The sequence below is a fragment of the Helianthus annuus genome, chromosome 14 (genome assembly GCF_002127325.2).
Source record: "Helianthus annuus cultivar XRQ/B chromosome 14, HanXRQr2.0-SUNRISE, whole genome shotgun sequence".
Lineage (NCBI taxonomy): Eukaryota > Viridiplantae > Streptophyta > Magnoliopsida > Asterales > Asteraceae > Helianthus > Helianthus annuus.
The window spans coordinates 146,845,137-146,857,427 of record NC_035446.2 but is presented as its reverse complement, the minus strand read 5'-3'; the positions used below and the strand labels follow the sequence as shown (position 1 = coordinate 146,857,427).

General features: G+C 34.8%; 1 protein-coding gene across 1 annotated transcript; it reads right to left on the bottom strand.

Annotated features, from left to right (window-relative positions):
- Positions 1-459: 459 nt before the first annotated feature.
- LOC110904222 (glucomannan 4-beta-mannosyltransferase 9) lies at positions 460-7,212 on the bottom strand. Its single transcript, XM_022150051.2, has 9 exons — positions 6,589-7,212; positions 6,417-6,515; positions 6,028-6,280; positions 3,624-3,734; positions 3,187-3,323; positions 2,477-2,590; positions 2,198-2,397; positions 1,873-2,064; positions 460-911 (listed from the first exon to the last, which is right to left on the bottom strand). Exons 1-9 carry the CDS (start codon positions 6,916-6,918, stop codon positions 749-751), a joined length of 1,599 nt encoding a protein of 532 aa, XP_022005743.1. The 5' UTR covers positions 6,919-7,212; the 3' UTR covers positions 460-748.
- Between the last annotated feature and the right edge of the window lie 5,079 nt (positions 7,213-12,291).

Here is a 12,291-nt window from a genome sequence, read left to right as displayed (position 1 = left end):
TTTCTTATACATATGAAAATCAACATATCAAACTAAATAATTTAGAGTGGAGAAGATTTAATAACGGATACATGCATCTTAGACTTATGTAATATTTACGATACACGAAAGCAAGTAATTACTGGGTCATACTTACTTTTTTACGAGTCTTCCGTATGTTAATTAAACAAATAATTTTTATATAACTTGTATCATAATTAATAAAAATACTTAACTAATCACATATTCCTGTATCATAAATGCTAACTATTATTCAACAAATTAACCGTATATATGATAAAAAGTAGAAAAATGCTTTTGGTGTCCCAAATATAAATGATGTGTTGAGAGAGATTGTTATATCAACAGGGACACACTGTTGCGTACCGACAACCTGTCAGATGTCACTAGTACGTCGCTAGCATCAAGTTAGTCTTTGAACAAACAGTTACTTTAGCTTTTTGATGAACATTGAAGATAGATAATCGAACAACGTGATATCTTATTATTCAAAATCAAAGATTTATAAAGTAATTATACAGGAACAAGATATTACATACAAAACAAATTCTACATACATAAACGTTACAATTAAGGACATACGCATTTTCTTTTCTTTTCTTGTTAGAAATCTACAAAGAAAGTTGCATGTCATCAAGTAGTCCTTGTATGGTGTAGATCGTATGCAGCACAGGCATCAAATTACGTAGATCGTGATTCAAACGTGCAATTGAAAAGCAGTAAGAGAATTGAAACGAACATTTGGGAGCTAAGAGCTTGGGACCTGAGTGCCAATATAACCACAACCCATTGTGATGAAAGCTATAGCTTGTAGATAAAGGTAAATATAGTAGTGGTACTTTCCATATGCAAGATCATAGCAAGCACATCCAAAAATGACAAATCCCAGACAAAGCTCTAGCATAAGAATTCTGTTCCACATACATATAATTCCATTAAATTTATTTTTAGTGTCAACACATGTGTGTATATATAAAATATATAATATTAATTTAAAAGAAGTAAGCTGATGAACCCATGTTTGATATGCTACCTCAATCTTGGCTCATATATAGTATGAGGTTTAATAAGAAACTCTAAAAACGGTCCGGAACCGGGGAACTTGTATTAACATGTTAAAAATATGATAAACATTCAATTTAAATGCTAAAAATTATTTTTTGTTTCAAAAAAAAAAAAAAACAGAACATTTGCATACGATGTATAGAAGCTACTCGAATAAAAAAAAATCATTTACAATAAGAAAAAAACATTTTTGTAAATTTTTTTTTACCTTTTTGACTATTTTAAGCATTTTTTTAAACTTTATTTAGCTTTTGATTTTTATTAAAAAATCTACATGTATTTATATACAAGAGCTCCAAAAACATTTTTGAAAAAAATAATTAACTTTTAACATGATAAATTGAATTTTTATGATTTATTTAACATGTTAAATCCAGTTCCTCACTTTTTTAGTGTTCCCCATTGAAGTGAGTTCATTTACAAACCATAAAAAATGTAGGGAACCACTAATTTTACATGTAAAAAATCAGTTTTATATAGAAAAAAAATCAGTTTTACATAATTTCCATTCTTCCAAGCTTTTTCTATACACACTTGTAGAAGAAGTTCAAACCAAAAACTTAATTTGATAATTTTTTTTTACCTTTTTAACCTATTTATTATTAATATTTTTTTATTAAAACGGTTTATACATATGCTTATATGCAAAAACTCTAAAAAAATAGATAAAAATAAACTTTTTACACGTAAAAATAAATTTTGTGGGATTTTCTTACCTGGTTCCTAGTTTCCCACTTTTTTGTGGTCTCGATTGAACCTCTCACTATGTGTGTGAGTACAAACATAAGTAAGTTAGAGCATAACTACCTTTCACCTATTTTAAATCGTGATTGACTTTGTTGCGGTGCTTCTTTGACCTTGGAAGCATCTCCAAGCTTCTCAGTGACGACCCATTCATTCACTCTCCGGGTTTCAAAAAGTCCGATGAATGTCGCCTTAGTCCGATGTAGGGACATGACATTCTCAAAGAGAACCCAAAACACCACCAAATAGAAAGACCTACAAAAGAAACATAAAGTCATAACATTCATGTAATAGTTAAAAGACTAACTAAGAATGATTCCATAAAGTCATAACATTCATGTAATAGTAAAAAGACTAACTAAGAATGATTCGAGAACTAACAACCAACCTGGGAGTTCCAACTGCATTCAGAAGCGTGATGATGGTTGGGATATATATTGTAGCCCAACTTGGAATCATAACTTCCGGTATCAATACTGTTGCAGGAATCGCAACGCAATAGAGTGTGAATGTAACGATATGAGCTACGATCTTTCTTACAAAGAAGAAACTATACAACACATATAGTTTCTTCCACCATGTCACTCTCTGGACAACAAGTAAAGAAATTCAAAACAACATACGTACACTAATCAAATAAGGTAATAAAATTGAACTAAAATCAAACCTTATTTTTCACGATTTCAAAAACCATTTTTCTGAAAAGGTTTGCTGGGCCACAAGACCAACGATGTTGTTGATACCGATAAGCTTTCAATACACTTGGTAGTTCATTTTTAACCTATACATCAAAAGTACAAAGGCTTATACTTTATAAATCCAATAAGCATACACACACACATACACACACACACACACATATATATATAGAGTGGGGATCCTACGGAAAGTGTGTTTTTCCTAAAAAGTGTAAAAAGTCATAAAACACAATAATTTCAGGCATAAAACACACCTAAAACTCACAAATAATAGAATGAATATTACTAAAACACCATATTCAAACTCTAATAGTCCATAAAAACTTCAAACACACCATCATAGAACTATGAATATAAAACACACAATGCTAAACAACATAAAACACAATAATATTTGTCATTCCATAATCAGAGCCTTAACATCTAAAACACAACACAAAACCCACATACATGATGTTTTAATAATCTTCATCATATTATTTGTGGGTTTTTGATGTGTTTTATGGTTGACATTATGGTGTTTCATGACTTTTTACACTTTTTAGGAAATTTGGACTTTCTGGCCAACTCCTAGCCTATATATATATATATATATATATATATATATATATATATGTCAGAGATATTCATACTTCCTTTTGTCTTTTAATTTTTCTACACAAAATTTAATTAAATATACCATTAGTGAGCCAATGTATAAGAACTTCCATCCTTTAAGACTAGCTCGGACTGCTAAATCCATATCTTCCACTGTGGTACGGTCTTTCCATCCACCTGCCTCATTAAGGGCAGCCATCCGCCAAACTCCGGCAGTTCCTAGTAAAAAGAAATATATATAAAACACCACTTCAAGTTATATTTGTAGAAGTAGCACTTGAATACAATTTATGTTATTAGTGTCTTAAATTGCAAAGTTGTCACCAATGTCACAATGTGTAGTGTCTAAAGTTTGTGTAACATGGATAAATGTTAAGGGTTCGAGCCCCGTCGAAAAAGGATTTCATGTAATTTAATTCGTTCAAAAAGAAAAAGATAAACATCAGGGGATGCTGAATTATGTAATAGTCAATTAACATAGAAAAATAAGAGGACGCCTTAAGGGATCAGTTTCCTTACCATTGAATCCAAAGAATGCATGAATAATAGAGCCAGATTCTTGCTCCACTTTAAAATGATAATCAAGTGACATCTCTTGTATTCTTGTCATTAAACAATCATTTGAGTTCACTGCAACATTAAGTAATTATGTCGTTGTAAAATATATCAATTTGTGGTTATTTGTGAAAGAAAAAAAATCAATCATTTGAGTTCACTTCAACATTAATTAAACAATCATTTGACTTCACTGCAACATTAATTAAACAATCATTTGAAGTGTTGTTTTCGTCCTTTATAGCTGCTGTAAAAAGCTACTAACATCAGCATAACATCAACTTTTTACAACATTTACGAGTGGTGTAAATACAAAGCTACTAACATCAGCATAACATCAACTTTTTACAACATTTACGAGTGGTGTAAATAAAACAACTATGTTTATTTTTTGGAAAACTTGTTTTTTAGGATTTTTGATAATTTTTTTTGACAAAACTTTTCGCAAGGTTGAGTTTTCTAAGTTCTAACAACTCGTAGGAGTTTTCATTTTACCCTAACCATATATATGTGTGTGTGCGCGCACGCACGCGCACAAGCCAACAAAGCATTATCGTTCATCACCAACACAAAATACAACATCATCCACTGGCAAGATACTAGCAGATAGACACAATACATTAACCATCATAATACTACAACACTATAATACTACACCATTATCTCTCCATCACTTTTTTTTTTTAAATTACCTTTTATCTCTCCATCACTTACAGAGTTACACTCATTTTAAAAGAATATTAAAAAATTAATAGGGTTGAACAATGTAACTCAAAATATACAGATTAACAATAATATTTTCTTTCTCCTCAATTCACAACCACTCACAACCATTTCTTATAATATAATGACCCACTCATAAATATATAGGGGAACGGATGTGAATACTCTTATCATTAGTATTTCGCTCATTTCAAACTAAAAGAAGAGAAAAATAGTTTCATACACAAGATACTTTAGCTTGGACCAAGCGTAATTAGTAATTACCTATTCACAACCAAAGTTTAGTGTTTTCTCAAATAAATGTTATGAGGTACATTAAGGCGGTGGGTATGGGGCGGGACTTTTGGCGTGGGTTGGGGTAAAACGTCCAAGTCACCATCCCGGGTGGGCTTGGGTTTGGGGCGTGGCCCTTGGGGCTTGGGTTTCAAGCCGGGCGTGGGGCGGGGGACCAAGGTGACATGACGGTTGCTGAGTGGCCCATTCAAAGTAGCCGTTGGCTAGCCGTTGGGCTAGCCGTTGGGGGCTAGGTTTTTTTAAAAAAAAAATCCTTTTTCTTTTATATATACTTACCACATTTAACATTTTTCTCACACAATATCAAACACATAAAACACAATATTACCATGAGTTCTTCAAGTTATAGTGAATTGTCATCATCATCTGACGATGGTGCGGAAATATTTCTAAAAACGATCACGGCTGTGGTGAAAGCTATCGTGGAAGACGAAGACGATGAGGAAGAGACTCAACAACCTAAACGGAGGAGGAGGTACATCGCTCGTGAACGGCACACCGCTAACGATTTGTTGGTAAGCGATTATCTAATAAAGTCAAGGGATATACATCAGAACCTTCGAGCTGATTTGGTGGAACACGTTTCAACGATTCCTGGGTTCGAAACCGACGAAGAATGACTGTCTTTTATTTTGATAATTATTATGTATGTTTATGTATTTTTTTTAAAATATGTATGTTATATGTATGTTTATTTTTTGTATAATTATAAATATAAATATATATTAAAATTAATTGTTGAGATGGCATAGCCACCCGCCCAACCCAAACCCAACCCACGCCCCGCCATACCCAGCGGACACGTAACCACCCCGTGGGCTGGCTCCCTTTACACGTGTCACCTTTTGCCCAACTCAAGCCCCACCATACCCCACGGCCTAAAGTGTGTTGAGATGGAGCTTCCCGCGATGGATTTCCACATGTAACTTTTTTTTCCTACTTTGATAACTAAGCTACTACGGATTTGTTGATATGACATGCACATTCATATAATAAAGTGCATGACACAATCAAGGGGTCAAGGGGTTACGCCCCAGTCATAAAAACTTAAATGGATTTTATATAAAAAGCTAAGGATCTTTTTTATATATAGTAAAACATAAGTGTGACTCCCTAGCTGTAACCGGTTGAGAAGATGACCTAATAATAACCTCTAGGTAAAATGTTATAGTTCCATCACTCACAAAGTATCTATTTGACCAATTTATCATTGCTCTAAGTGCTTATCATAATAATATCTATCTACCTACTTATATATTACACATATGGCTAAATATTATATATCTAGTATAAATATGACAAGAAAACAGTAAAAAAAGACTGAAGTGAGCTTTAGGGGTATAATTTTTACCAAATTTCCAACGAGCTTGAACAAGACCAAATTCAGGGTTATGATGAAGAAACGGAATTGTCTGAGTGAGAAAATCTGGTTCGGGTTGGAAATCAGCATCAAAGATGACCACGTACTCACATTGTTTGGTGTAATCATGTTTTAGACCTTCTTTAAGTGCCCCTGCTTTGTATCCCTTTCGATTGTCCCTAACTTGATAATGTATGTTTGTTCCTTTGCTTGCCCAACTGTTGCACTCCATTTCCACCATACTCTACAATACATCCCAAATTCAATGCACAACCATAGAAACATAAAAAATAAGGAATCATCATATACTTAAAAGTGTAGTATTTTCTTTCCCAGAATACATAAGTTACTTCAGTTAGTAAAATGTACATTTTAACAACCTTGATCAATGGATCTGTTGAATCATCAAGCACTTGAACCACAATACGATCAGACGGCCATGAAAGCCTACATGCAGCTCCAATAGAAAGCTGATAAACCTGTTTACACAAGTAAATTAAAACACAAAAACAGTAGCAGAACAATTGAGAGAAGAAGAACAAAAAAAAAAACCTCTCTTTCATTGAACATTGGAACTTGAACAAGAACAAGAGGATAAATAGAGCTACCCAGCTCAACATCATCTTCAAATGGTTCAAATTTGTAACGTTGTTCTAGTTTTTTACCAAACAACATGTTAAATGCAACGACCATAGCCATGTAAACCTTTTCTGTGAACAGCATTATCAACATCACCAGATTAATATACACAAAGACTCTCAGAAATGGCACCACTAACGACACCTTCGCCTGATTCCAAATCACCATAATTTGCCTTGCAATGTCGTCCTGTGCGCCCACTAACAATTCCGGAAGAATTTTCATCGTGGAAAGCTTCTCCATTTACTCTTTTTTTAAGCTTACAGAATAGAGCAAGCAGAAGAAGAAATTGACAGCAAAAAAAATAGGGAATGCTCTTGTTTTTGGGTTGGAATTTGACTTTAAAAATAGCAAAACATGTGGAGTTTAAAGCAAACACATTATATACGTTTTATAAGTAATGATTTCGTAAAGACAGGAAAGATGGTACTGACAACTTTCTGTTTTTGTAATCAGAACAAACAATTGGCAAAAAAAAGAACAGTGAGAAAGATGGAGGGGTGAGCAAGAATAGGAAAAGAAATGTGCTTATAAAGGGAGCAACTTTTGTTTTTATTGTTGAGTCAGCTATATACAATTGCATATTGGTTATAGTGTAATTGGTAAAAAAAAATATATAAAATGATAAATTTATAACTGAATTTACAAAATAGATAAAATAAATAAAATCTTGGCTAGGGTTGTAATTGTAAACGACCACACAAGCATAAACTAGAGATTGCTTGTACCCATTCATTTAAGTTCAACAGACAATTTTTTTTTGTTCATATGCATTGAATAAGAGAATTATATTCTTGTCTCCTTGTATTTCTTATTCAAGAGATAAAGAAACTTATATAAGTGAAAAATACACAAATGAATGGAGAGCGTTAAAATGTAGCATATACGAAGATTTAACCAAAAAATATACATAATATTTGTTTGTTTGTGTTCACTCGTTTAGATAGAATTATATTATTATATGTATTTTATAATTATAATTTTCATAATAAGAAGAATAACAACATTGGAAAATGAATGAAGCATAACAAACAAATTTCATTAACACAACTGAACAAACGAGATGTTTATTTCTTTAATTAAACAAACATACAATCTGTTCACTTTCCTCCATTTAGTATATAGATTACTATAAACAAAGTTTCCATAGAAACGCTAGTTGCATGTTTGGCTCTAATTTTAGTTAAACCACTAAGATTTATGAAGTAACAATTATTGCAAAATAGTCTATCAAAAAGCAGAGCCATGGCTTTAATTCTACAATAGAGTGATATAAAAACCAATAAACTAATGAAATGTATCACATGTGCCAAACAGGGCGAATCCATTGATTCTAAATAACTTTATCATATTATTACTACTTTATTCGTAAATAAAGTCACAGAGACCTTATAATTATTTTTTGGTATCTTGCCTTGATAGTGATTTATCGGTATTTTTTTAATGAGTAAATTATGATTTTAGCCCCCGTTGTTATATCACTTTTACCATTTTAGTCAAAAAAGAATTATTTAACATCTAAGCCTCCGACATCTTTTTTTTCTAATACTTTTGGCCATTGGCGAAGCTTTCAAGGGGCGGGAGGGGGCGGCCGACCCCCCGGACTTTTCACTCAGTAGTGGAGAGTATATAGTTTTTGTATAGAAATTTTTGGGTATATACGTTTTCGATCCCCGAGTTTTATAGAATTTTTTAGGTCCGGAGACTTACGCCCCTCTGGTCGGAAATCTCAAGCTTCGCCACTGCTTTTGGCCCCTGATGTCTTTTTTCTAACCCTTTTGGCCCGTAACATTTAATGGATGGGGTTAGTGTTAGGGGCCAAAAGGGTTAGAAAAAGACGTTGAGGGGCTCATATGTTAAAAAATTCTTTTTTGAGCTAAAAAGGTAAAAGTAATATAACCACAGATGCAAAATCGTAATTTACTCTTCTTTAATTTATCTGAATGACGGAATTTTGTATGTGCAGTGCGGTGTATCGTCATCGTCATCATACTCAGTAAATCCCACCAATAGCACAACTAAGTTAGGGTCTGAGGAGGGTAAGATGTAGACAGCCTTACCTCTACCCGGTAGGAATAGTGCGGTGCATGATGGATTTTAATTTTGTAAGAGAGTGTATGTTAACAGTAGTTGTGAAATAATATTATATAATTCTTTTACGGAATTTTAAAACCCAAACACGGTAAAAATGCTTAAACCCCCATCGTTCTAGACTTGCCTGTCATTCTCTTCAGCAGCTTTCGTCCTCTTCCCTAGATTAAACAATTAGGCTATCATGCGTTTCATCACTTTTTCACTTGTGAAAAATTGCATGTCAGCTTTCACACCCCGTCATACAATGAAGGAAATGATTCCATAAGGATTCACGCACCATGTTTTCCGTGATCCACCTCTGTTGTTTCACTCATTTTTTACATTCGTGGAAAACTTCACGTAGCCACATCATGGAGTCGGGGGGGGGTGTACCGTATGCTCATGACATGATAATCTATTGTTCGTGATAAGGCTACGTATTATGATTTGCAATTTGGAAAAGAAAAGTGTTTGACGTAGGGAGTGAATGTTTCCACATTTACACTAGACATGTGTTATGGTAATGTGAAATAGGTGGATGGGTGGGGTGGCTCTAAGGCTATCAGGTGTGGGATAACGCCTCACACCACATCAGTAACACAAAAGCGCCATGTAGGTTTTAGAGCAACAATGGTGTCCCGTTTAACATCAACAATGGATTAAGCCCCCATAGTGCCCCCTTTAAATAAATTAAAAAAAAAACTAAACAAATGAATCTGATTGGATGACAAACATGTGGGCCCCCTTTTCTTCCTTTAGTGCTCGCGAAGCCAAGGAGGGTGTCCTCCTTTTGGCGGGGAGGAGTGGTGTTGGGGGCGCCACGTATTATGATTTGCAGTGTGAAAAAGAAAAGTGCCTGAGGTAGGCAGTGAATGTTTCCACACTTACACTAGACATGTGTTATGGTAATTTGAAATGTAGTGGTGGGTGGGTGGCTCTAATGCTATCCGGTGTGGTATAAAGCCCCGAGGGGCTTTATCACGCCATATCGGCACCATTTAGGCGCCATGTGGGTTTTAGAGCAATGATGGTGTCAAACCCTGTAACAACTGCCACTAAAATTAATAATTAGGACGATAATTAGTTAATAAGGAAACCCTAATTGAGACACCCAATTAATTCTGCACTAGCCCTAAAATTTTCAGAATGATCGGAATCAGGATCAGGGCCCCTAAAACTCGAGGGGGCAAACCCTAGTTGATAATTATCTTAATTAAAACGTTGCTTTGATCTGATTTGTTCAAAGGTTGAGTCACCCAAGCTACAACCGAGTCTAGGCAGCCTATGAATTAGACTGCTTAGCTTACGGACCGAAAAGGTTCGGGCTTACGGTCCGTAAGGAGGCCCCAAAATTTGCTATAAATAGCCGACATTGGCACTTAACTGTTGGACTTAGAACGACGTAAAATCTCTGTGTATACGTCGAGTTATAAGCAATTCAGTTCACCACACACACACACACGATCACGAGGTGCTGCCGCAATCAGGGTAATAACTCGATCGCTATTACGATTCAACGTCCGATCGATTATAACTATCCAACGATTGTCCGAGTGCTGCTCAAATTGAGCTTGTACTTTGTTATTCATTGTGATTTCAACTTGAATGTTTGAGTGCTGTTCGAATTCGGACTATGCTCTGTCATTCGTTGTGAATCCATTGAATTGTTAAGTATCGCACTTGATAATAGTTGTGAGGGTTTAATCTCGTGAATTGACGTAACTGCTGAATTAGTTACTAATCCCGTTTGTGTGTGCATTGTTATTTAAATTAGGTTAAAAGGCTAATCAGTAAAGCTTATACTCTGCTCGTAAATCTGCAATGTGAGTCATTCTCTTTTTATCAACTGTTTTACAAAACTCCAAAACTATTTTCAAAGTTATAATTACAGGGATTAAGTCTATGTAATCACCAAGTTACAGCCGGTATGTGGGGTTTTGTATACATTACTTATTTCCCGTCACACTTGGACAAACGGGTGGCCAAGGGGTGATCTGACCACAGTCACAGACACCATTGGACAAATGGGCTAGCCAATGGATGGTCGAGTGACAAATACTGTGGGTAGTTGGTTTGATATCAGAAACATTGTAATTCCCCTTAATACTGCAGATTATAACAAATGTGTCGTTTTCAGTAAAATGAATGATTCACTCAGTATTTCCCCGCTGACAAAACCTTTTTCAAACATGTTTCAGGTTATATGATATGAGCAAAGAAAAGTGCCGTGGAGCACTCCCAGCTTAGAAAAGTGGCTCAATGTAAATAAATAAATGAACATGTTTTGAAAATAAAGATTTCCCTGAGAAATCACATTATTGTAAATTTCGGGAATTTATCCCTAAATTATGAACGAGCAGTTTGAATTATTCAAAGATCCTGTTTTTAAAAGACTTCCGCTGTCGCCTATTAAATACCACGGGATTCCTGTCCCGCGGCTCCTAGAACAGGTCAAACCGGGTCGGGGGCCGTGACAGGAAAAAGGTGGTATCAGAGCCACTGTTTTAAGCTTGCTAATTAAGCTAATTTAAGTTATCAAAAGTTTTATTTGTCATTCTGTGAATATATGCTTATTAACTGATTAATTATTAAAATTACAGTATGGGTAAACAAAAGATTTCTGCTATCTATCGCAAATTAGATAGTACACCTAAAGAACAGGGAACCTCTTTCTCCAAATCTCCTACCAATTTAGAAGAGGGAATCTTTGTCCGTAAGGCAAATTATGAAAACCCACTTACACCGGAGAAAAGGAATTCAATCCTTAGAAAAGGTCAAGAGAAAAAGAAACCCCAAACCAAGAGAGTGAGGTTTAACCCAGAAATTCAGGAAATTAGTAATAATCCACCAGGGGAAAATAACTTAGATGAAAAATGGGCAAATCTGTATCTGCTCGCTACCGTAGCAGAAAATGCAAATCTTTAAGCTTTAAACCTAGAAATATTTACTTCCTAGTAAATAAATAAATAGATCTGAGTGTGTTCTGTTTGCTGTTATGTTGTACAAATTGGTATGCAATAAAAATGTTTATTTGTTAAGCTTTGTTCCAAAGTTTTAACTTAGCATTTTGTATTTTGCATATATGCCGTACAGCATGAATGAGATGTCGGAAGCATTTCAGAATCTCAACCTCTATCCTGTGCCAATTGAAGTCTCCCACAACTTCACTGGTTACATTGCTGACATAGAGGAACCGCTAGAATTCCAAGCTCCACCGCTGGAAAAAGCAAAACCTAAAAAGAAGAAAAGATATGTAGGGTGGCGAAAGGTGCGCAGAAGGAAACCTAGGAGACTCCCTAAAATAGAAAATCCTGTTAGTGTGAGCAAGGGAAAAGAAATAGAAATCCGAGAAAGTTCCAAGCCAGCAGAAATAGGGATAGACCTAAAGCAAAAGGGAATAGAGATCGGAGAAAGCTCTAAACAGTCCGAGGAAATCACATTCCAGGACGAAATAGACCGCCTACTGGATAATTGTGATGTTCTAGAGCCTATCAACGATAATCTCTTCTCTTATCCTGCTACAGCCCAATTCCCAATAAACCT

Excerpts from the sequence above, each read along its gene's own strand:
- LOC110904222 (XM_022150051.2), bottom strand. The coding sequence starts at position 6,918 with ATGGAGAAGCTTTCCACGATGAAAATTCTTCCGGAATTGTTAGTGGGC. Across the intron at positions 6,281-6,416 it reads CAACAGATCCATTGATCAAG|AGTATGGTGGAAATGGAGTG; the intron begins GTTGTTAAAATG and ends GATGTATTGTAG. Across the intron at positions 912-1,872 it reads CGATTTAAAATAGGTGAAAG|AATTCTTATGCTAGAGCTTT; the intron begins GTAGTTATGCTC and ends TATGTGGAACAG.